Genomic DNA, 26,360 nt, shown 5'->3' on the forward strand with positions numbered 1-26,360 from the left:
ACAGGGAGTTGGTAATTTGTACCTTGGTCTCTTGGTTATTATAATACTTCACATTGCATCAGTAGTATTATTTAAATATATACCTCATTAAATGTGAAAGTACATATGCTACAGTCCTCAAATTACCTACTCTAAATCTACCTACTTCATTATGCCAAGTCGCTAATGGAAACTTGTATCTGATAAGCATTTACTATTAAACTGTCTGAAATATATGATTTGTTACTGAGACCATTAAACAATAGTCAATGGTTCTATAAACCCCAGAACAATCACACGAGACTTATGACTTAATCTAAACCAGTCCTGAATTCCAGTTATTCAACAGAGCTTTCACACAAAACCTTTGATCTAGAGACTATACTTAAGTATGAAATGTTGTTTCCATATGAACCTTTACTTGCAGCTTGAGTAGAAGAGCTTCCTAGAGTGTTTTTTTTTTTTTGTATAGGAATAACTTAAGATCAGTCAGTCTTTAGTATGGCACACAGGCCATTCAGGAGCAGAGTAAAACAGATATAAACACTAATATACTATAGAGAGTCATTAATTTTTTACACATCGCTCATCATAGTACATATGTCAAAGGGTTAGAATCCAAATAAATTATGCACTGCAACCTGTATTATGCACTGCAACATTGCAGAATACAGAAAAATATCTATATATACATTACTTATTTGGTCAACCTCTGCTTATACGTTTTGGAGAGTTTTCTGCTTAAAGAACAGTTTTCTTATCAGCCAACAAAGATTCCAAAAAATCCAATTATGCCTGTATATATGATCTATAGTCAGAAAACACATGAACTAGTGTCTCGATCAAATTAAGAGAGCAAGGACAAAATTTTTCTCCTTCTTCCAGCCCCAAGTACATTCGGCTCTAAAGAAAACTGTTCTGATCACTAATGAAGAAAAGTAAATTTCTAAATCTAAAATTTGATAGCCAGATTTATAAGTGACATAATACCAATTTCTAATCTAAGGTTCATACAAGGTGTACCCATAGGTATCTTAATAATTGTTCTCAGGTATCTGAACTGAGTTATTCAATAGAAGAAATAGCCGTTTGTACCCAAACTGGCGCTATATAGAGAAACTGATGAGTAATCAGATGGTAAATAAGGGCTACTGGAATATACTGCACTTCAATAATGGAAGAAATTTGCTGAGCCTATTTGACTTCCATGCATTTATTAAGGATTAAGCTACATTTAATAAAATGTGGTCTGTATCTATGCAGCTGCTAGGGTCCTCACAAAAACACCATGGAGGGCCCATATTCAGCCAGTGCTTTGTCACCTGCACAGGTTACTAGCCTCCTTCCAGTTCAAGTTCAAAGTACTGGTACTGACCTTTAAGGCTATACACAGCCTGAGTCCCACTTATCTATGGGACCGCTTGGTTGCTTATGCCCCCTTTAGGGTTCTTCGCTCTGTGTGTATGAATTTACTGGTTGTCCCGGGCCCTTGGGACATTCGCCTAGCCTCGATTCGGATCAGGGCCTTTTCAGTCCTGGCTCCAACCTGGTGGAATGAACTACTGGAAGAGCTGCAGGCCCTGCCAGAGTTACCAACTTTCCGCAGGCCTTGCAAGATGGAGCTCTTCCACCAGGCGCATGGTTGAGGCCAGGGTGGAGTCCCAGTGTTTTCATCAGATGATCCCCCCCCCATTAGACCTGGCTCCTCACTCCCAGCGGAAGATAACTTGGTCCTCTGGTTGAACGGGTGATTAGGGAGGGAGGCATGGAAATTGGAATGTTCGAATAAGAGGTCACCATCTATTTATTGTTGTATTTATTGTTATATGTGGTGTTTTTATGGGCTTTTATTGTATTTTATTTTGTGCGAACCACTGCGAGACCATTGGAAGAACAGCAGTACAAAAACAAACAAACAAACAAGCTTCAGAACATTCCTGAACTCTGGCTAGCAGTGGTTTGTGGGGAAGGTCACTGGGAATACTCTTATCTCTACAACTATATGTCCAGTGCCACTAAATGGGGAGGACTGTGGCTTCCATACCAAAGGTCTTTAGGAGATAGCAACAGAACTGCCAGGAACTTTGCCCCATGCTGAACGCTTTTCAGAGCTTAATGCTGGCTGGTGATATAATTACTTGTGCCCACACCAAGGTCTGCTTAAGCAGTGCTCAGTGGTGGGATATTCAGGTCCATTCCGCACAACTTAAATATAGCAGAAGTCTTACCTTTGGTAAATGCTACAAATTCAAGGTTCCGCATGATGTCGCACACAATCTGCAACACTCCTGCAACTCTCCCACAAAAATCACTTTGTTGTAGTGCTTTTTGGGAAATTGGGAAAGTGGATTCTCCCTGAAAAAATCACTACACTTCTGAGCACAAGCTGCAACACATCAGTGAAAGGCGTGTGCGTTCTGAAAATAGCAGTAGAAAGAAAGTCCCACCCTGCTCTCGCCCCCGAATTTCCGGAGAAGCGATCGCCATTTTCCCCCCTTAGACTGGGGAAAGCAACGAACGAACGAGGCTTCTCAGAGGCTTCTCCGGCTAAAGTCCCTCCACAGAAGTGATTAACACAGTAAAACAAAGTTCCCTACTGCAAGTGTCTTTAAAGTTCTTAAGCACAACACAGCCCCCTGTTCAGCACTGCCTGTAATTTCGGCTACAAATCGCACCCGTGGGGGGGGATTATTTTTTCTACTTGAGGAGTGTGTAAACGATTAATTGCCAGCTCCTACACCAGCAAAAAGGTCTTTCCGATGCAACGGTTGAACACAGATTCATTGCAAGGGGCCTAGGGTGTTGCTCATAAAGGTGCCACTGGCCTTAACCTTTGCTATGTTAGTGGTTGCTTCTTCAGTGTTTTCTTTACATCTTCCTCAGCTATATTTTTCCTCAGCGTTAGCATCCTTTTTTCCTATTTTAGCGAAGCAAAACCCCTTATTCTTTCCCAGTGGAATAAAAATGACTTAGTGGTGGTCTTTTTAAGTGGAGAAAGGGAAAGGTTTACAATGTCTCACTTTGTACTTTTATTCCGTGCAAAATGCAAGTAGTTCTGCTGTAAGTCACAGAGTAAGTATGAATCGGGGATGAGTATGTCATTAATTTAAAAATATTTCCAAAAAATGTGTAGCAATAGGAAGCTATCATATTTATGAAATAGATGTGTATCCGCAATTTGTATGCATGTTTCACAGCCAGGTATGTTATGGTTTCCAGTTCTTTGTGAGAACTTATGGGGGCTGAAGTTTAGATAACATGGAGCAATGGGCTCCAGTAATTTTTTAAGGATGTGGGTTGTGCTGTAAGTTATCAGAACAGATGACAACCATATCAGTGCCTTTTCAGTGCATTGTGTTACAGCAAGGGAGGAACCACTTGCATTTTGCTCTAGGATGTTTTGATGAAGCTTAACTCTAATTGCCATAACATGACACTAGCGATAAAATCATGAGATTTAGCAACATGTACTCTGTTCCCTCCCTGAACCAAACTAATGACTGTTTGGCACCCTTCTCTAGTTAATTCTAGCACATCACACAAAGCAGCAATATTTCGCCTACACTCAAAGATACCTATCTTCAAGAAAGACAATATACTATCAAGTAGCCACTATTACTGCATAACGTCTATTCACATACTGTTAAAATGTGTACTAACTATGGACCAACTGTAGTACTGGGGATTAGTCATAAATAAATATGGGGGATACTTCATCAATAGTTCATTTCCTATTTTGGGGATCAGTCGTAGCTTTGCATGCAGAAGGTCCCAGATCCCTGACATCCATCCCACTGAAGGATCAGGTAGTAGATGATATGAAAGACCAGGAGAGATGTTGCCAGTCAGAGCAAACAACCATATTGACCATGATAATTTAAGACTATAAGGCTACTTCAGGTATTCATATATGTAAAGACTGTTCTTTATAGATTATGTCATGAGACTTTTTTGGTTAAAATATTAACTGGGGGATAATAGTCCATACCAGCAAATACCTAGACTAAGGTTTTCCTTCTTCCATTTAATTTTTTTTTTATTATTTGTGTTGGCTTTATATATCAAATATGACATATAAAGAAACTTCCTATAGTTGGTAAGCTGTCTTCTTTAAACAAACTTTGAAAGAAGGAGCCAAAAAGGGATATCTTTAATACAAACTCTTTTTTAAAAAAATGTATAACTCTTAATCAGCCAGCTATCTAGGTAATGCTGGTATTTTAGTACATGATCATCAGTGAGTTCAATCCTAACATTGGTTATCGTAGACTGTGCCTTGCTAGCCAAACAAGTGCATACCCCTTGTATGCAACTAAATTAAATTTAAAACTGGATATAAAAAATGAAACTGAACGCTAGGCATTAGGTTCACACTCATCCCATGCCTATATTGGGTGTGGGTACTTATGCTGTTTGTTTGTTTTTTAGATACATGGGGATTAACCCCAGCATGGAAATAAGGTAGCACTCATGGTAATAATCTAATGACAGTACGATCTTCAAGATCAAAGGAAACAAAGATCAACAATTAAAGTTACTTTCTTTCTTTAAAAACTTTCTATAAATTAACATTGGCTTTAAAACACAATGTACAGTGACCAGAACTGGACCTCTCCCTGACCCTTTAATCATAGTTGTTAATGTAATCTTTCTGTGCCATCTGGTCTCTTAACATACTTAGACGTTACATATATGAGAGGTTGCTGAAGTGGAAATATCTCATACACATTTCTGAAACCATTCAGAGCACTTTTAAATCAAGTGTTTTAGAAAGTTATGGTGGTATTCCTGTCTATGAGACTATTTTCTGAATAGTACAATTTTAAGTTATGCTTTATGTTTCTGTTGCTGTCACTAACAATGCAACCTGTCTGTTTGTGAACAATTAACTCACAACTTAAACTGATGTAAACCATTTTGTTACCATCACTGTCACTGAGCAAAGTTTGAACCCGGCAGCAGCTTTAAGACCAACAAAGTTTAATTCTGGGTATAAGCTTTCATGTGTGCATTGAATTAAACCCGTTAACTTTAAAGGTGCCGCTGGACTCAAAGTTTGTTCTGTTGCTTCAGACCAACTTGGCTTTCCACCTGAATCCATCTGCGTCACTGATAGTCTTTGTGGCCATGGGCAAACAGTTTAAGAGTTCTTTTGTTATATGAGAACTAGAAAAATAACAGGTGCATATATCCTTAGGTATAATGCTATCTAAATTACTATTTTGTATTTCATTTTGAACTCAGTGAATCCTTTTCAGCAGCTAGTAAGTCCTACAACTGGAAATGGAAGAAAACTGCGCATTCATGTAATAGTTTTAGGTAGAAAAATCATTGACTGCTGATAATATGTAATATCTCTCTATTTATTTTTTAAAGTCTTTATTAAAAGGAGTTGGTAGCCTATCAAGCAAAGGAGCTTTCCAGCAGTTCACAGTCATTCGTAGCTGTTCACAATGGTCTCTGCTATAGTATTGGGAACGTTTTTCAGAGCATTGCCTGTTGGAGTTTTGTTACAACTTCTTGTGCTCAATTCTGGTGTAATGTAATAGAGCTAGATAGGGTGTCCTGTATCTCATTTCCTTCTAGCCACTTCATTGTACTGCTGGGAAGGATTGACCTTTCATTTGGGGGAGTCATTTCATTCGGGTCAGAGTGGAAATCCTAGATAAAGGCAGCCTTTAGTTAAATTTTACTGTAGGAAAATGATTTATTTCTCCAAACATTTTTATAAGTAGAATCATTAATGTCTTGACATTAATGGTTTCACACTACCCAAAGAAAAACAACCACAGACACTTGGAGTTCTGCCCACACCAGCAGACTAGCCCTAAGCTAAGGGATTGCCAGCATATAACAGAGAATGACACTTCAAGACTTAATTAGAATAAATTTTCTGGAAAATTCCCATAGCAGTTCATGGGAGGTATTATTTGTGAATGCATTGTCATCCAGTGAAATAAAAGCTGCATTGGCTTGAAGTGGCCGGGAATACTTCTAAACTGTTCTGTATACATTCCTCTTGCAAACCTAGGTTGTGATACCAATATTTTTGTAAGAACAACAGCAAACCCTTACTAAATATATACATTTTGATTAATTTTTACACATTTTGTAATTGTGAAAACATAAGTGTTATTTGATAACTTAATTAAAGTGAATACATGTTGTTTTTTATCTCCTTCCAAAAGGTGTAGCTTTCATCAGTACAGCATTTTTTCAGTGCTTACTTTAAAATAGCTGTTATTATTGGATTGAAGAAGAGACCTCAATGTGGGAGTTAAATACATGACTGTCTAGCCCAGAGGCAAATACAGCTGCACATTGAGAAATATTTTAATACTACTTTGGACAATCTTTATATCTGGGAACTCCTAATTCTGTAGGAGTCTCTTTTGTCTTTTCCCTCTTCATCTTCCTATTACACCAGCTGTTATATTTTTCACCTTTTAATATAGCCTATATATATGGTCTATATTCCCTGCCTTACTTTTATAGCATTCAAATTAGTTATGAGGCACTAAATTCATTCTTAACTGAAGCACTTGGTGGTAGAGCACAAGACTGACCAATGTCAGTACTGGATAGGGCTGGCTGCCAGGTTCCTCCTGGCAACTGGCAGGGGTTGGGGATGGAGCTGCAGCTATAGCATCTGCATCACTGCCCACATGACATGGAAGTGGCATTACCACTCCCAGGACACTGGGACAATGCTCTGGTATTTGGGCAAAAACTATGGTAAATGTAGCTTCTACCATAGAGTTTTTGCACAAACACAGAGTATTGGCCCTGATGTTCCAGAAGTGATAGCATCTCTTCCAGGCATCTATGTAGAGATGTTGCTGCATGTGGTAGGATTTCCCCTTTTTGAGGCATAAGTTCAACCCCTGCTGGCCAGCTGACTGATAATGGGGTGTTTGGGCCTAGCACCAGAGGACTGGAGGATCTGGCAACCCTAATACTGGATACAAAAAGTATATGGGGACAGAATGGTGTGAAAAAGAAGCCAACACATGGAGACAGTTTTCCTGGTTGCAACCCACTGTTAACAGATTTGGGAACATTGATATCAAAAGTTTCTTCAGAAAAATGCACACATTTGGAATTTGATAAAGGGTTTATTTGAGAAACAAGAGAAGTATTTTCCTCAAATTTACTAAATTTTCAGAGTAGAGTAGGAGAAATACATTGATATGTATTTAGCATGCTTTTCATCTCCAAAATGTAATGAAGGTTTTTAAAGCAATCCCCAAGGCAAAAATGGCCAAGCAGGCGTCAATTTATGAAATTGTGACATTTTCTGCAGCTGGAAACGGCAACACTAATCTTTATGAAATACTGTTTAAAACATAGAGATGTGTAGAATGAAACAATTTCAGCTTCAAAAAGTTGTGATAGTGCTGTTGTTTGAATCTAGTCAACAAGGTCCAGATTCAAAATAATCTGGAATGGATCGTGTAGACATATCCTGGTACAAAGGGTCATAAATAAGTATCTGCTTATGAACTTTCACTGTAGGACTACAACACACTGAATTACATAAGATAATATGATATACTTGGTATAATGCCATGGATGATTCCAGTTTTTGGGAGGCCGTATTCAGAGAATTTCCAGGGCCTTCCTCCTCTCCTCTCCCTACCATCGTGCCATCAGGCCCGCTGACACACCTGTATGTCTCCCACTGGCTTTTGTATCATTCTCTTTTCTTCTCACAAATGCTCACACTGCCATTGATCACAACTGCCTAAAGGCAGCAGGCAGTGGGTGCAGCAGGGAGTGCAGCTCATGGAATGCCAGCAGGTGAGTGGGCAGCAGGTGCTGGCAGCAATGGGCCCTGACAAAAACCCAGGGCCCTAACAGCTGTCACACCCTGTGTAACATCATTGAAGAAAACGGATTAAACCATTAAAATGTACCTATTCATTACAGTCTTGTAACTGCTTATAAAAGATGTAACTTTTTTTTCAGTGCATGTGGTCACACTTGTGGTTTTATAATACCAGTAGATATAAACATGAATGATTCTCAACATGGCCAAGTCTATTGATAATTAAAGCAGGACACTAGAGTCATGTACAGACAAAACAAATCTTTCTACAAGCCTGAAAAAGACCAAGATTTGCAGAAAAATCTGAAATATTAAAAATTAATAATATTCAGTGGACATTGTGAGGGTACTGGGCAACCACAACAGTACCATCAGCCTTCAGATCTTGGTTTCTGTCACTAAATGGCAGGAAGAGGGGCAAGGCTGCTTGGGCCTTTGAAGGAGGACTCACAGGGACCAGGCCTGGCAGCAAGCACCGGACAACTTGATAACATGCAACCAGGCCTGGCTTCTTGCTACTGTTCAGTAACAACCACCCCATAAAAGCTGATGTGGTGTAATATGAAATAAATAAATATAGCTTAAGACTGGGGGCAGATGAGGTAGGTGGGTATATGACTGGAAAGGAGAGAAGGAAGTAGAAAAAAGCACCCCAAGAGAAGATAAAGAGAAAATAGTGTGAGAAGGGTCTTCCTGGGACTAGTGAGGTATCCCTTAGAAGTCCTTGCAGGTGCCTCACTGTACAACTAGACCTGACTTGCCAGCCAGCACTGCACAACTGGCTAGAGGCTTCTGTGGAAGGGAAGGTGTGAAGGCTCAAGACAGTTGGGTAGATAATGGTAGACTGGCTGGTGAGTGGGAAGGAAAGAAAGAAGCAGGAAAGGAGGAGATGAGAGGCCCTGGGGACTTTCAAGGAATAGAAAGAGGACATAGTGTAGGGGAGGGGGAACTAAGATGCCCTTGCAAGGCCTTCTGGGTCTTCTACTAGTACCTCCTTTTGCATAGGAGTTTAGATACATTTGAGATCTTTTACATTTATCATGTTTTTGAATTTAAAAAAAATATTAGTACAATCAATTAAAGTGAATTTCTGCCATATTTTAGCCTTTGCCCAGTTTCAAGGAAGATAGCCTTGTTATAACAGACTGTTCTCAATGTTTCTTTTAAATCACAGAAAGAATAATAAAAAAAAGGTTCATAGCATAGGGGGTGGATTTTAATGTACAGACTGAACTCTTATGTGTTTCAGTGCTATCACCGACTGCTAAAAAATAAAACCTATAATAAAATTAAAAGAGAATCAAACTTAAAGTTACAAAATGGCTGGAACTTAGGAACATTCCTTGTGTCACTCTATTTAGAAATATCAGAGGTACTGGGTTTGTATCTAAAGCTGCCCTTGCATGAGAAGACACATACACTCATACATGGAAGTTGTGATTTTTAAATGATTTTAACATAATTTGTACCCTGTATTGTGCACTTTTGCCAAGGGCACCCAACTGTCTGGGCAGCTTGGCAGGGGATGGGTAGGCATGGCGGATTCAGAAGGTGGGGGAAAGTAAAAAATATCCATTCTGGAAGTGGTGATCCAATTTCAGTGGATCCATGAGACTTGTAAAACCATATTTTGATCTTCCATCTCCATTGACCTGCTATTTCTCAGTTTCACACTGCTTAGCAACAAAATAGTTCAGTAAAGGAGTGGTGTCATCCCACAATAAAATTTCCCTTTAGAAGCAACATCTGCATTTTCTACACCTTAAAGCACCTTAAAGACTAACAAAGGAGTATGAGATTTCATGAGTCCCTGCTCACTTCTACAGTGCATGACAGTTGTGTATTCCTTGTGCCTCAGTTGAAGGCTCAAATCGCTTGAATCACGTTAATGGATCAATGGACATTGCAGTGGCCTCTGGGGTGGGGTTGACAAAGGTGCCCTACTTTAATCAAAAATTAGTTTGAGCTCTGTAGTATCCCAAGTGAATTTCCTTAACCTGAATTTTATTTTTCTTTACAGGTAAGTTCTTTTAACATGCTTTTAAATAAAGTAGTGTGGGAAAAGCTAGGGGCCTTTTCGCACGGGGATCTTTGTTGCAAATTGTTTGCGGAATGAAAAATTGCCATTTAAAATAGTGGAATTCGTCGTTATGCATACCTGCCTTTGTAGTGGAATCAGTTGCGTTTTTTAGCGTTTCCCACAGGCTTCCGGTCTCGGCAGAAATCGCTAGAAAGGAAGCGCTATTGCCAAGCTCGTCCCGCCCCTGGCCGTCAAGCAGCCAATGGGCAGCCGTTAGCATGCTCCCAAACAGCCCCTTTCCCTTTAAGAAAGGTTTAAAAAAAAAAAACAGACCCATAGCAACGAATCTAGGTAGATTCGTTGCTACGGAGAGACCCATCCAGCTGCCTAATGTGAGCTGTCGTTTGATTGTATGATCGTTTGCACGCTGCCTCGAGTGATAAAAAAAAATTCCCCCCCCCCTTCTCACGGGCCCGATTTTCGGCTGAATTTATGTGTAAAAAATAAAGGGACTTTATTTCAGCAAACGGGCTTTTAAGTGGTTTGTGCTTAGTGACTAAAGGTGAAGGACTGAAGCCAGGGAAGCCTCTAAACAGAAAGAGGCTCGCCGGTGCGTTTATCCCCGCTCGCTCGGAGAAAAAAAAATGGCGATCGCTTCGCCGGAAGTTTGGAGGAGAGAGCCAGGGGGAGGGACTTTGAAGAACCAGCAACAATGGTAACGCATAGGTCTTTAGCGCTACTGTTGCAGATTGGTTGCAGGAGTGTATCGCTATCCGGAGGGTGAATCCACTTTTCTGGATTCCCCTGAAAGCGCCACAACGAAGCGCTTTTTGCGGGTCGGTTTCAGGATTGTTGCAGATTGTCTACGACGTCGTGGGTTATGGCAAATTAGTAGCGTTTCCAATTAGCAACCATTGTGCTATTTTGAAGCCGTGCGAAATGGCCTCCAGTATAAACACATCAAGTAAATCTCTTCTGATCTGTGGGACTGAAAGGTCTAGGCCATATACTTCTTAACTGCCCTATTTTGATTTGGTTCCTCCACAGCATTCCATGTCTATTAGTGTAGGATATTGTATTGTATTGTACATTGACCTCACTAAGTGAATGTGTTCTTGTTTCTACATTACAGATTGCTGGGGCTTTGTGGTGGTACTTCATATCAAAAGGAATTGAGTATCTGGATACAGTATTTTTCATCCTAAGAAAGAAGTTCAACCAAATAAGTTTCCTTCATGTCTACCACCATTTCACTATGTTCACCTTGTGGTGGATTGGCGTAAAGTGGGTTGCAGGAGGACAGTGTGAGTAATCTCTATGCTCTGTCTTTACCCTCATGAACAGCATGAAGTGGAAGTTGTAGTAGAAATGAATATCCTGTTTTCTGTTGATGTGTAAATATTGTTTCATACTGAAATACTACTTTAGATGTGTCCTTAGTTTGGGAACGTGGCACTAAGAATGTATATTCTTCCTTCCCTGGGAAATGAGGGGGAGGGAAAAAGGGCATATGACTATATGCCCAGGGATTATGAAACCCGTTTCACATGAGCATAAACGCATGATTCAGATTTTGCATGCAAATTCTACTTTTTGTGTTTTAAGGATACTTGCTATATGAAGCAACACATAGGTCTCTTGCTCAATCTAAACCTCTTCAGCCACAAAAAGATAGGATTTCTAATTATATGGTAAATGCACTCTGCTTATTTCCATGGTGATTAAATGATGCACAGATTGGTTCTGACCATGTTTATTCTGAGTTAAATCCCATCGATTTGAATGCTACTTACTTGTAGATACTGTAAGGAATCACTACACTGTATTGAAAGAAATTGTTCATTGACAGGACAAATGTCCTGTCAATGTATAGTCTTTTATGTACATTCAAGTCAACTGCATTCAAAGGGTATAATTCTCACTGCAAAACACAATACACATCCTTATGTAGAGCTGAACTTTAGTTAACATAAGTTTTACCAATGCTTGGAAGTCCTTGTAGTGAACTTCTAAAAATTAAAATTCTTATCACTGTGAAAATAAACAATGATCTTCTCTGTTAATTCAGTACCTAAAAGCCCACTCCTCTGGGCTGCTGTACTGGCATAGCTGTTCATTAACTGTTTTAGAGACAGATTCTTGAGCTTTAGTTATCAGTACTGGTGTGTTGTTAGTATAATTATTTAATGTTGCATCCTATCTTCTTTCCCACACCCAAATATTCAAGTGCTTTCTGCTACCTACAGCTAATGCAATTAAGACTATTGTCTATGTATTACTAGAAGTCAGCAAGACCCTCACTAGGCGCCATTTTAGATTATAAACTTCTCAAAACAAAATTGTTCCCTTATGCAGCAGTTACTTATTTTAAAATATTTTTACCACCTTTCCAACCTATCAGAGTCCACAAGGCAGTAAATATAAAAACATTTAAACATTTAAAAATTAGAAATACATTTAAAATGATAAAATCCAATTAAAAAACCAAAAGCATACAATACTCGAAGGGACAAAAAGACATCATTAGAGCAAGACAGCTGGGGATGTGGGCTGTTAGAAAGATTATAAAGATGTATTTATTATTATTTATTATTATGCGGATCGCATAATAGTGCCCCATAAAACCCGATTTAAACCCCAAAACTATAAAAATCACAATCACAAGATGGTAGAAAGAAAAATCTTCCAGCCTCCCCATAACTGTCCAGATGGAATAGCACAGCCTGAGAAATTTTAGAATTCTTTGCATCGCAGGTACATGTGGACCCATCCGTACATGTTAGGTTTCTCCAGGGGAACAAATAGCAGCTCCCTTGGATCTCTTCCAGATCAGGAAAATGATGTGTGAGATGGGGAAGCTTAATTAAGCATCTTCCCTCAGATTGCCATGTGGCTGCTTCTGGCTGGAGAGCTCCCACTGGACTGAGAGAAAGGTCTGTGGATAGATAGAAGAAGTTGGTTCTTATATGCCGCTTTTCTCTACCCGAAGGAGCCTCAAAGCGGCTTACGATCTCCTTCCCTTTCCTCTCCCCACAACAGACACCCTGTGAGGCTGAGAGAGCCCTGATATTACTGCTCGGTCAGAACAGCTTTATCAGTGCTGTGGCCAGCCCAAGATCACCCAGCTGGCTGCATGTGGGGGAGGAGCTAAGAATCAAATTCAGCTTGCCAGATTAGAAGTTCACACTCCTAACCACTACACCAAACTGGCCCTCTATTATGTGCCATGAATGCATTGGGGGATGCTCTGGCTGTTCCCAAAACTCCATCATGTTTACCATGGAGTTTTCAGGGACAGTCAGAATGTCACCTGATGTGCTTACATCACATCCAGGTTTTCAGTTGCATGTTGCATCACATATAATGCAATGTTTATTTCTGCTCCTAGCTCTACCCCTAATATTTCTTTCTTCCTCTCATATGCCATAGTCCGAATTGGACAATCACATGCTTTAGGGGGGGACATGAAATTTCAGAACACACCTTTGTAATGTATAACTCGACCCTTAGGAGAGATTATGCCTATTCTTTTATTAAATATTAGAATTAAAAGTGAAAAGTATTATCTATGAAATAAAGGGCCATGATATAAAACTGCTTTTTTACAGAGCTATTTAGTTCTGGGGGACAAAACCATAATTTTCCACTATTAATTTTTGGCTATAAATATTATTAAACTGCTTTGAATATGATGTGATTTTAACTTTATGTTCCCATGCCGTAGAAATAAAGGAGATATGATAGCAAATATGTTACTATTTGTGTAATTTTAAAATATTTCTTTTTCTCAACAGCATTTTTTGGATCTCAAATTAACTCTTTTATTCATATTATAATGTATATGTATTATGGACTAGCTGCATGTGGCCCAAAATTTCACAAGTACCTTTGGTGGAAACGTTACTTGACCATTATGCAGCTGGTAAGTAATTATTCTTTCTAAAATTGTTATGTATGTAGATAGTTAAATTTCTTGCAAATGGACAGCTAGAACTGATTTCTATGAATATGAATGCATGCATGCATGCATGCATGAATGAATGAATGAATGAAATTTCCCACACACATCACTGAAACAAGATTTCTGTTTAACATTATGGGTATTAAATAGTAACCAGGAATAATAAAAGTGTTTTGAGCCAGAGGTGATTCCGGATCAAGGACCAGTATTACATACAAAACATGTAGCTTCAAGAAGTGTGTACCAGCAAAAAAACGAGTAATATTTGAAGGCAAAAGTCCATGTGTCCGGACCCCTACTGTGGAACACCCCCACTCTAGCCCCACCATACCCTTGACTCACTGAAGCAAGGCCACATGCTACAATGCCCGCCGTCACCACTGCAAGAGGCCCCATAACAGGCAAACTGTCCCGAGGCTACCTGGCTGCTGCCACCACCACTGGAGGCCCACCACACACTGCATCACACATCACCGTCATAGCAGGAGGCCCCACAACAGGCAAGCAGCCCCAAGGCCATCTAGCCACTGCTGCCACCGTGGAAGGCCCAATGAAAAGTGGGAAGAGCCAAGGTTGTTGTGCTGACAATCTGCCTGAATCCCTCACCACACCACTCACTGTCACCAGGACAGGCCGACCAAGCTCAGCGCCCCCCACCGCAGCTGGTCTGCACTGTGCCCCAGCAGGGGTGTGGTCATGAGGAGCAATCAGCAGGTGAGAGGGCAGTTGCTGCAGCTGTTGCCCACCATGCCTGGCCACCTGGATGAGCCCGCTTGTGCCCGCAGTTCTGTCATCCCCTCCCCCCAGCTGGAAGAAGCAGTGCATGATGCTGGGAAAGGGTGCGGGCCTTTTGAGCCCTCAGTAGTGGGCCAGGTAAGGGAGTAGCCTGAGTTGGAAAGGGATAAAGGCAGGTGAGTGGAGCAACTGGGGGTTGGAGGCAGCAACAGGAAAGGAGGCTGATGACTTGCACATTCAAAGAAGGGGATGAGCTGAGGAGTCCAATGGAGAACTAGTTTGAACTATCAAGGCTACCAATGACAAGATACAGAACTTGCCTTCTGCTGCTGTGGGATGTTGTTTAGATGTTGTATATCTAACAATACCTAAGTAAATGAGGCAGGTACTTGACTGTCACATAAATCATATGCCTAGATAAAGTTGCCACATTCCCCCCTGACCACCTGCAGGAAATGGCAGGTTATGGTTGTCAGCTCCAGATTGGGAAACTCCTGGAGATTTGGGGATGGACCCTGAGGAGGATAGGACCTCACTGGGGTACAATGCCACAGACTCCACCCTCTTAATTATCCCTTTTCTCAAGTGAAACTGATCTCTGTAGTCTGGAAATCAGTGGTAATCCCTTCCTGGAGGCTGGCATTCCTATGGACAGATGCATCATTTGCAATGTGATACTGGGATCCCAGTGCAGGTTGGATGAAGCTGTGTGTTCACATCCATCTCTTGCATGGATAGCTACATTTTGATTTGTGTGCATAATTTTCATAGGCTAATCACAGGCAGTACCTAGTTGCACATACAAGTATTTGTTCTTAGGTGCTCATTACCAGAAAAATGGTAGGCTTTAGCTCTATTGACAAAATATTGTATAGGGAGGCATTCTGTTTGGCCTCTTTCTATTTTACAGAGTCTGGATTTTGATTAGGTTTGTGTTATAAAGTCAAGACCTTTTTTGCCTAACAACAACCACTTTTTGAAGTATGAAGTCTTGGTACACTGAAATGTTTTTAAATTTGATAAATGTTAAGATATTTTTGAAGTATGCAGTGTCAGTACAAGAAAATATTTCCACATCTGGTAAAAAGATATTTGTGGGAAAAGCATTTGGATTTACACAGGTGAATTATCCACTAGAAAAGTGTTTGACTTCCTGTTTTAGTGATGATGTTTGGTTTATAGTGATCTCTTTTAATGTGGTCAAAGTTTTTAGCATAGTAGCAATTATCATTTTTAGTATTATATATTCATAAATGTTTGAAACACAGCTGTCTGTGACATCACAAATTGTTCTGTTTTTCACATGAGTACTACTTGGATATATTTTCATCTGATGTTTAATCTTAACAGCAGTGTGTTAATAAGAACCTTTGATATTCTTTTTTTATACCTTTCAGATACAATTCCATGTGACTATCGGCCATACAGCTTTTTCTATTTACATTGATTGTCCCTTTCCTAAATGGATGCATTGGAGTGTCATTTTCTATGCTACCTCTTTCATTATCCTTTTTGGTAACTTCTACTATCGGACATACAAGATGCCCAAGCAGCCAGTAAAGAACGGCAAAATTACCAACGGTGTTGTGGCAAATGGTATAAGCAAACCAGAAAATGGCCTAATTATGGAAAATGGAAAGAAAAAGCAAAAGGAAAAAGCAAAAGGAGAGTAACTTGATCCAGGCCTTAACCATTGTTGGCAGTGAGGAATCTCCAGTTTGGTTGTTAAAAGAAAAAGAAACGTTATTCTCTCTATACCAATTGACCTTTAGGTTACTGAAGAGATAGAACACATTATTTATGAAGATTGTTTTAACAACAACCCTTCAACATAAAATTTTTGTTGTAATTATGTAATTATTAAGAACCTGGTTATCTTTATGTAAACTTTTAGACTGCTGGTGTTGGTAATGTAAGAAAGAATTGCTGATATAGCGTGCTCCGGTGGTTAATATTACAGTTGACCAAGGATATAGTTGACTTGTTGGAGAAGACATTTCTTCGAACAAACAGGTAGTTTATACATCCCTCTAATTCTATAAAAAATTAGACCTATTACCTAATTAGAATATGGAATTATCCCTACTCTTTGACACATAACTTGCTTTGTATTCACTTAAGACCAGGCATATTAGGTTGTCCTAGTTTTTCATTCATGTCTGTTACAACTTCTGTTAATGTGTGGAAAACACACCTACCTCTTCATCTGATGAAAATAACATTTAACTTAGATAATCCCAGTTTCTGTAGGAGTTCACCACTATAAATTGTACTTTATGCTAATGAGAGAAAAAAGATTTGCTTCCATTAACAAAAAGTATTATAATTCCTGTTCAATGAGTCATGATATTTCTCTTTCTCTAAGGGGAAACCATATTTGAGTGGTATTTATATGAAACAGTGGAAAAACCATGGTCTAAGACAATCTATACTTTAAAGATGTCATGAAGCTATTGTTTATTGTCTCCAGTTGCATGAAATCCATGGTGCTAATTGCTTATAAAAATGGTTGGATGTACCGAGGGAAGAAAAAACTACAGGATTCCGTTCTTATTTAGTACTAGTCTTGTTAAATTAAAGGAGAAGCAATTCATCAGTACAGAGTGTCTTGCAGTTCAATGCCTAATTCAGCAATGGAATTTAAGTCCATCATGACTGATGTCCCTTTGGGTTTTAATGGGACTTAGTCATGGTTAATTTTAGCTGGGGTGGGATCCAAGAGTTTAAACAGCATAAGCAAATGTAGTACAAAAGCATGGATGTGAAGTGTTTATTCACAAGATGGTCTTGCTGCTCACTACTGTAATGCCTGTGATCGACAGGTACTTTACATACGCACTGATAGTTCCTGCAATCATGGGACTGCAAGAGCAATATTAGCTGGTGAGATTCTATTCCTTCCATATGATCAGTTTAATATGATCTAAGTCTAATTTCTATGACTGTTTTGCTCACCATTCCTTCTGCTGCATCATTATGGCTTCTCTCTAATGCTTTGAGTCAAGAGTACCTCAAGCTCTTCTCCACCATGAACTGGTTACATATCCTGCATTACTGTGAAGAAAGTACAATAAGGATTCATCATTTGCAAAGCCTTGGAGATTGATGGAGAGAGAAGTCATGATTTGCTCCAGCTTGGAGTGAGTTTGAGGCAGAACTGGAGCTAGAACTGAGATCTTCCTATTTCTCTGCTCTGCATACAAGAGCCAATCTTCATATATTTATGAAAAAACAGACTTCTCACTAGTTGTGTATTTTATATCATGAAAATAAAGATATCTAGTTGAGAGAGAGAAGTTTATAGAGCATTCTGTTTACTTTGACCCATCTTGTATTGTCTGTAATAAATAACGGGAACAAAGCCACATTTTTTCTGATATTTGCTAGTTTCTCATTTAATGGTTTTATCCAAGTGCTAATATTTGGTTCCAAAATATAATTAGAAAAGTTAAAGATATCTTGATTGAGCACAGCAATAGATTAACTTGGAGGACTGGCCTCCAAAATTGCCTACCCCAAACTGGGTAGTGAAATTCTCCCTGTGGCAGCACAGCATATCTTAACTGGTTTGGGACCACTGATTTTTTTTCTTGCTAATCTTAGTGGGCAGGGTGCTTTTCAAAAGTAAGCACAGAAATTGGTGATGAGCAAGTAACAAAAAGGATATGGCATGATCCAACCAAAGTAAAATGATTTGAAGTCCTAGCAGTTTCAGTATTGGGGGGAGGGAAACGAGCATGTGCTTAACATTTCTGCTGAACTCAGTGGGACTTGCATGTGATTGACTTTGCCTGGATTGTACATTTAATGTATGGGAAGGAACAAAATGAAGTAAATGTGTTTGCATATAATTTGCTCTGTTCGTAGTTTGTTAAAATTTCAGCATGACAGTAGGATGTTCTACCATTATCTAGCTCAAGTGAACAATTATGTATCTTTTGATCTAAGCATTTGTGACTCAAAAAGTACTATTGAAAAATGTTAGTCTGACATTTGCCACACCTTCTGATACAGATTTCATAAGACTTTACATATCTAAATAGCTAAAACCTCATTTAGTGTGTTCATTTAAGATTCATATCCAAAGGAATACAAGCTAAACCTGTGTTACGATTCAGGCACAGCATTCTCCCAGAATTCTGAATAATTTCTTGCTTGTAAACAAGTCAGTGGTGGCGGCATACATACTGCCCCAAGTGATCTACAAGTATTTTTTTTAAGCAGATTGCACCCACAAACAGGTTTAGATCAAGAAATCTTTCTTGGCGTGCCTGGCTTTGTGGCAGATGCTCTTCAGTAAATGGCTGGTATTTAGGGCCATTTGACCCACTACATGAAATGAAATGAATTACATTACAACATGTAATGTATTACAAAAGAATACAAGCTAAACCTGAGTTGCCATTCAGGCACAGCATTTTCCCAGTATTCTGAGTAATTTCCTGCTTGTAAACAAGTCACTTGGTGGTGGTGGCATGCATTCTGCTCCAAGTGATCTACAACTATTTTTTTAAGCAGATTGTACCCACAAACAAATTTAGATCAAGAAATCTTTCTTGGCGTGCCTGGCTTTGTGGCAGATGCTCTTCAGTAAATGGCCATTTCAACCAATACATGAAATGATATAAATTACATTACTACATGTGCCAGTTGCACAACTGCTTTTTGTACACATGTTAATCGCTGGGAAAGCCACTACAGTTATTAGTGCTCTGATCAACATGACCAAAACAATATTAACACTGCTATCTTGATACTACCTTTAAGTGTCCCTCTCCCCCTCATGCTGGAATTAATCCCTGTGTCAAAAAAAACAATGGGGATTTCCACACCCTTTAAAAATTGTGAGATACTTACCATTTGTTGCTGTTATATTCCAGCCCCTCCATATGACGTCACCAACATGCAGTGTCTGAGCAGTAAACAGCTGGCTACATCCTCCATTTTAAAGCGCTAGTTGGTGAATCCCAAAAAGTGGATTCACCAACATATGTAGGACTAGCTAATGAAGAGCAACCAGCAGGCCACCAGCAAAAAAAAATGTATGGGGGCGAAGAAGCACTATCTCCGACTCCAGTGTCCTGCCCTTACACCTGCCTCTCTTCTCCCAGGGACAGGAATTGTTTTTCTTAAAGTGAAGCAATGAATAAGTGTTCAATCATGCAGGCAAAGGCAAAAAATAATAAATTTCCCCCAAAGTTGTAGCATACAGCATGCCTCTCCAAGCTTTCCTCCATCCCAATCAGCAACAAGATTTATTTTAAAAAGCAGTAAGAGTCGTGATTCCATAATGGTGGCAATAAAGAAGCACTTTGCATTTATGATTAGATGCATAGGCATTTCAAAAGAGAAGTAATTATTTTTTACAAAAATTAGCAGGCATTGCAGGCCCTTTAAAGCATGGAGAAAGGGGACTGGCTGCCTGGCTTTATTCACAGGTGGAAGAGAGTCACATATAAATCGCATTGCTCTCTTCCGCCATTTCCAGCAGCACTTGTGGAGAGGGAGAAGTGCAAAATGTTGGCAGAGAAGAGCAAGACAACAAAAAGGTGAGGAGGGACCGGGAGCCATGGTTATATTTAGCGTTATGCCACTCAGCTGGCATGATGCTGTTTCTAACAATCTGTGGAAATGCCCAATGTGTTTTTTGTCCTCAATGAGAGAGCATAAGTGAGAGCATAAGCTTTTTTTTCTTTCTTGACTCTTGGTCTCTTTAACAGTGCAGTTTGAGAATGGATATATTGTATGTCGATGGTGGGTTATAGTTTGACATTGTGAGCAATTCACATGGTTCTAAACGGTGGGTGGTTCCATTGTGCTGTCACACTGATAATCACCCCATCTGTAACTTTGAAAATGGAGGGAATTCTATGAATTCATTCCCAGATTCTTAAAATATATGTCACTTGAATTTTATCTCAAGAGAAATGCAATCAGGGCATCTTGAAATGATTTTATTTCATGTTTTGACTATTCGCTATGTTTACTACCCAATGTTTAAAATTAAGAACTAATTTGTGATTTTGAAACAAATCGTCCCATTCTACACTTAGATATCACTTAGGCTGCGCACCAACTTCCCATTCTATGCTTCAAAGAATAAAATGGAATCTGATGAAATCATTAGCAAGGGAAAAGATCTGTGGCTTCCCCTAAAAATATCTAAACTAGTGGTGGGGACATTTTTTAAGAAGGTAAAAGTAACACCATGGTCATTTTACCATCCCACTTAATTAGGCTTGCAGTGCAATCTTAAACTGAACTACACTGCTCCAAATCCATCAGATTGGTTTAGAATGTTGTAATTTCGCTTAGGAGTCCCCTGTTGATGATTCTAAAGTTAAAATTTTGAGCCAAGGTATCTAAAAAATGCTAGTAGCTACAAGCTAGCTACAAGTTATACAAACTATCTGCATCGTCATATGGTCTTTGGACATCTCTATAGCAATTGCAATGTTTTATTTACTCTTCAGTGGTTTAAACCTTGGAACCACTGTTGTTGAATATACAAGTCTTGTGACTGTAGACATCATTGAGATGAATCTATTCCATTCACTTTCTGTTCTGACAGGTGGGAAGAGGAGGGGGGGAGGGCAAATGCCGCAGCAGTTTTCCAGTGAGCTTTTATCTTCTCAAATGAAATTCTGTCTTGATTATGTCCAATAATGATGATATCTTGGGCTTGTGCTATCAGGATCAGTGAATATGATTTGACATGCTTCATTTTGAGTGGAAGACGTGTTAGATACTGGATACTTAGCAAACATTTTAAATGTATGGCAAAACATTAAGAAAACCCTTTCAAAAACAGTGAGGTATATAATAAGAAGTCATAACTTTACTGTCCGAAATAGTGATGCTTGAGCTAAAAGGTCATGAGTCTCATTGCCTCAGATTTTGAAGCAAGACTTTAACAAATTATGCACGGGCTGGGAAAGACAAGCCAGTGCCTGCATAACATGACCCCGTGCACAAGGGACCAGCTGGACCATTGAGGCTTGGGTCCTCCTCCCCACCTACAGTGTCCCTGCAGGGACATGAAGCACCCCATTCAGCTTTGCAGTGTTGCAGAGCCAAACGGAGCAGTTGTACACCCCCCACGATAGTGGGATTGTGGCATGCTGCTTTCCCACCATCATGCAGTGGAGCACCCATGCCCCCACCCCCCTGCTGCTGCCACCACTGCAAGGTGTGACAGACTCTTCCTGCCCTGGAGTTGTCCAGGGCAGACCCTGTGTGATAGGAGATTATGCCACATGCATAATTAATCTTTCAGGTATTTCTGTTTATTCTATACTAGCAGGGCATGTGGCTCCATCTCATAAAACACAGAAAACTAACTGCGGATGTGTTTGCGAGCATATGATTGTTTTATGTATCAATGATCTTCAACCATTGTTTTTGTTAAATCTACTATTTGTTTTGTGTAAACTAGTTAAAATTCATTCAAGTTTTTGAAGGTTTTGGAGAAAGAGTTGACTGATGTGGAATATTAGACATATCTAATAGGAATAATTTTTGAGCAACCTTCTGGCTAATGCTCCTTCTATGCACAGTAGAAGAAAAAAATCCTCACTAGACTCCCAACCAAGGGTACAATATTCAAATACATATGAAAATCCCTTGGGAAGTAGCACAGGACTTGAAAAACACCAGAAGCTTTAAGAGGGCAAAGCAGGGAGAGTGTCATAGATGTGGCAATATCATTTACCAGTGCCATCACTGCACTAATGATGCTCTAAGAATTCTATTTATGGTAAAGACTCTAGAAATTGGAGGAATTCCTGGAATGTCACTGGCTTGGCCACCAAAAGTAACATTGTAACATCCACACACACATCTACACACCCCACATACCTTTTCCCTTGCCACTCAGTACGCAAGAGCAGGTGGGGTAGGAAGTTTCCTAAAGCCTATTGGAAGAGCACTACAGATTACTGCTGCGAGGAAGCTGTGGCTGCTTGTGAAGGTGACCTGAGTTTATACAGTAAGGTAGATTATATGGAACTAGACAGCTTCATGGCTGTGCCACATTGAGCCTAAGCCCTTTCTACATGTACAGAAAGGGCCCGTGGTCCATGTGGCACAGCCATGCACTATAACACTTGAATATGTTGCAGAATTTCTGCAATTTCATTTCCCAGCTATAGTTCCTCATGTTTTAAAGAGGAACCTCTAAAACTTCACTTATAGTGCACTTTGGATACCACCTATGGCTTTTAAAACAGATTCTGGTAGTTTCTGTAGATTTGCACAAAACTCAGCATGTTTTACAGCAGTTTTAGTTGCCAACACAAAACTTATTAATAGGCAGTTCCTGTGAAAGTGCTAGAAAGCACAGTTCTTCATAAATATTTTTTAAAAAGAATAGGCTGTAAATTGCTACTGCCCAAAAAAGTAAAGACAATTTAAGAAAAGCAGCATTAGGATATAAATTAGTACAGTGATGAAAGTCCAGCTTGTGTATCGTGTATACAAACTTGGGGGTTGAAGGGTTTCACAAGTTTAGGGTTCCAGACCCCTGGATAGTTAAGGTCAGTAAAGACTGGGATTTCTTTTCTATTCTTAGGCAGGGCTAACCTTTAATGCTTGTGCAGTATATTATAGTAGTTTTATCATTGTCTCTTGGGCCCATGGCATGAGCATTTGCAAGCGTTAAATCAGGTTTTTATTTTTTAAGCTAGAATGCAATATTAAGGATATTCTATGAAAAATTACAGAAGTCTTTGTTGCTTATGACCTAGACCCTTATTAGTGGGGGGAAAGTATAGATGAGACAATCTTGGTACAATCCAATACATTGTGGAGAATTGTTAGCATTGGAATCCATTTCTTTTATCACATTCCATCTATATTTTTTTCATTGTACTGGAATCATTGTCATCTAGTTAGGGCATAGTATATAATTGGTTGCCTGGAAAAAAATGTGTAAAATATATTGCTACTCGTTGGGCAACTGACTGACTTAGAAGTAATTGCTTATTTCATGGCACGGTAATATATGTTAAAGAGAAGTTTGTCAAAGGTTAAGGACTTTTTGAAACACAAACAAGGGAAGGGCTTCAAGGACAGAAAGCAGAATTTGGAGAAGGCAGAGCAGGAAATAGTTAAAGCACTGTTCATCACAGACCTTTTATTTGATTTTCCCTTCCTTGATTTCTCCTTGCCAGCTTGGTGGAGTGGTTAGGAGTGTGGACTTCTAATCTGGCAAGCCAGGTTTGATTCCCCATTCCTCCTCCACATGCAGCCAGTTGGGTGACCTTGGGCTCGCCACAGCACTGATAATGCTGTTCTGACCGAGCAGTGATATCAGGGCTGTCTCAGCCTCACCCACCTCACAGGGTGCCTGTTGTGGGGAGAGGAAAGGGAAGGTGATTATAAGCCACGTTGAGACTCCTTTGAGTAGAGAAAAGCGGTAGCTTCTTCCTCCTAATGTTTCCCTGCTTTCTAAAAGGTCAGCATGGACTCCATCTCATAGGTTAGTGTGCATGTGTGGAACACAACAAATATGTTTTAACATCAAAGTACATTCTGGACAAAGTAGATTTTTTAAGTCCATTGTAAGGTGTGGAAATATAAATACCCTTGACTGTTACGTATGAAACTTCTTTCAAGTTGAAGAAAGAACGCACGGTATTCTTCCTCTATATAACTTCCTCTATATACTTAACATTATATGCATGCACAATCTGGATTGAAATCAGGATTGTCTGAAAGTATGCTGTTGCAGGAATATCTGATCATTTGGGGTTCCAAGCAAGAATATCATCAAAATATATTATAGTGTGACTAACAATTTGAGGTTCCATTGCTTATCAAAAGCAGTCAAATTAACTTTCTTTTAGTAAAGTGTTATTCTCTTGTATGGACTAGTGCCTTTGAGTACTATTGGTGTCCACTTTTATAAAGTGGCCTACTGGCTACATCGCTGAATATTTATGAGTGAATAATATAAATTATTACTTGACTACAAAAACATTTGCTGACATGACAAGCACAGTTATTATCTGGCTGAACATAGTCCCCATTGACCCTGGAAAATGCGTATTGAATCAATAGGCAGTTTCAGGTATCTGTGATTAATAAATAGCCACTGGAAACCTATTTAAGTCTTAATAAGAAAAACAAACAATTTTAATTCAAGTTCTGTATGAGAAAAGAGCTCTGCCATAGACAGAGACATTGCACTCTACCAAGCCAATTACTTGCCCTGGTCATGATCAGACGGAGGCATTAGGGCCTCTTCTATAATTGTATTTATCCCTGACTCTGTTCCATAAATGAACTGCACTTCCCTTCCTCTTGCAAAACAAAACAGTGAAAAGAACATCTGCATCATACACGGATGATCAGTCAGGGCAAAGGCAAAGGCAACAACAACAACAACAAAAAAGCCAGTATTTTAACTTTTACCTAAATTATTGAACTTGTTCATAGATATCTCAGGGATCTGAGAATGATACAGACAGTTATTTTTGATATTTATATATTAATGTGTATACTGTAAGAGTATATTGTGTATATATTTGCCATTTTAAAAACTACATGTGAAGATAGGGCCCCTGTTTTAGTTTATGAACTATCTATGAGCTGCACTGTCTTGCCAACACTGCTTAAGTAAAGGACAAGGTGTGATTTCTCTAGGGTGATGGTATGAATGCTTAAGAAGCATTGCCTTGTAATTGCTTAATTTTTCAAAGTTTAATAACATTTCTGAGGGAGAAAATTCCTACCTAGTCACCATCTATCAAGATATGCTCTCTTTCAGCCTCCACTGGTAGTTTGTACCCAGTTTTAGCAGATTAAGGGGACATACTTTCTATGTGGTTAGGGATTGGATCTAAATATGCAAAGCAGTTTACAAAAAGTGGTTGCCCTGGATAATAAAGCAGACACATTCCTTACAGGCCATCTTATAAAGAATTGGGCTAAAATTTGTAAATTTGCCTTTTTTTTTAAAGATTGTGCTATATGAGACAACTGTTTGTACAATATGATATGAACATACCAACTTGTGCACATGAAAATGAACAGGACTGTGGAACAGAGTGCTAATTAAAGATATTGTAGAGTTTATAACAATTCCATTGTGTGATCTGTCTAAGCTTATTAATAAAGAAAAAAATGGAAAATTAACCTTCTAAACTTGTTTCCATTTTAGGAACCCTTTTATTGTATGACTAGGGGCAAACCCCATTGTATCCAAGAATACAACGGGCGCTAGAGCTTGGCAGTGGAAAGAGGAAGGGGAGGAGTTGTCCAGTTTGTAAGGGCATAGGGGTTGAATGTTGAGGCCTACTGCACAGGGTTGTTGTACAGATGAAACAGGAGACAAAAAAAACCAGTTTCATCTGCAGAATAACGCTGTGCAGTGGCCTCAAACCTGCAGAGAGTTGCAAAGAAGGAAGACACATGGCTTGGCTGTGTCTAACCCCCGGCCAGAGCAGTATTTTAAGTGAAAAGGGGATTTTCTGTGGCCTCCCTGTCAGCCAACTGCTTGGCAGAAGGGGATAGTCCCCCCTCCTCAAAAGGAATGCCTTTCAGGCTCCCCTGCCTTACTCTTGGAAACGCCTCCCTCCCCTCAGTCAGGGCCTGTCAGAGGCTCCTTCGCAGCAGGCCTGAAGGGAGGGGGGAGGGGGAGCACTCTGCAGCCTCCTGCCAGCTCTGTCAGGGTTCTGAGGCAATTTGCAGTTGGACATGACAGTTAGGACAGCCTTGGGGCAAAAAGGGCTGTGTTTTGGCAGCTGGATTTTCCTATGCATAACAAGAAAATCTGCTTCTAAAGTGCATTGAAGGTGCATTAACTGTTGTGTGCAGAATGGGCCCTGGTCTCGTAC

At 39.6% G+C, this 26,360-nt stretch overlaps 1 protein-coding gene across 4 annotated transcripts in view; it reads left to right on the plus strand.

Moving 5' to 3' along the window:
• Window positions 1–25,645, plus strand: part of ELOVL4 (ELOVL fatty acid elongase 4) — a 58,541-nt gene extending 32,896 nt beyond the window's left edge. For 3 of the 4 annotated variants that reach the window (XM_077306065.1, XM_077306050.1, XM_077306074.1), the window contains 3 exons: window positions 10,960–11,131; window positions 13,622–13,749; window positions 15,921–25,645. In XM_077306065.1, coding sequence (XP_077162180.1) covers window positions 10,960–11,131; window positions 13,622–13,749; window positions 15,921–16,196 — 576 coding nt within the window. In that variant the 3' untranslated portion in view covers window positions 16,197–25,645. The remainder of the gene's footprint in view (window positions 1–10,959; window positions 11,132–13,621; window positions 13,750–15,920) is intronic. The other variant, XR_013225891.1, reaches the window with a different exon arrangement.
• Window positions 25,646–26,360: the final 715 nt, after the last annotated feature.

This window comes from Paroedura picta, chromosome 1, assembly GCF_049243985.1.
Source record: "Paroedura picta isolate Pp20150507F chromosome 1, Ppicta_v3.0, whole genome shotgun sequence".
In the NCBI taxonomy this organism is placed as follows: Eukaryota; Metazoa; Chordata; class Lepidosauria; order Squamata; family Gekkonidae; genus Paroedura; species Paroedura picta.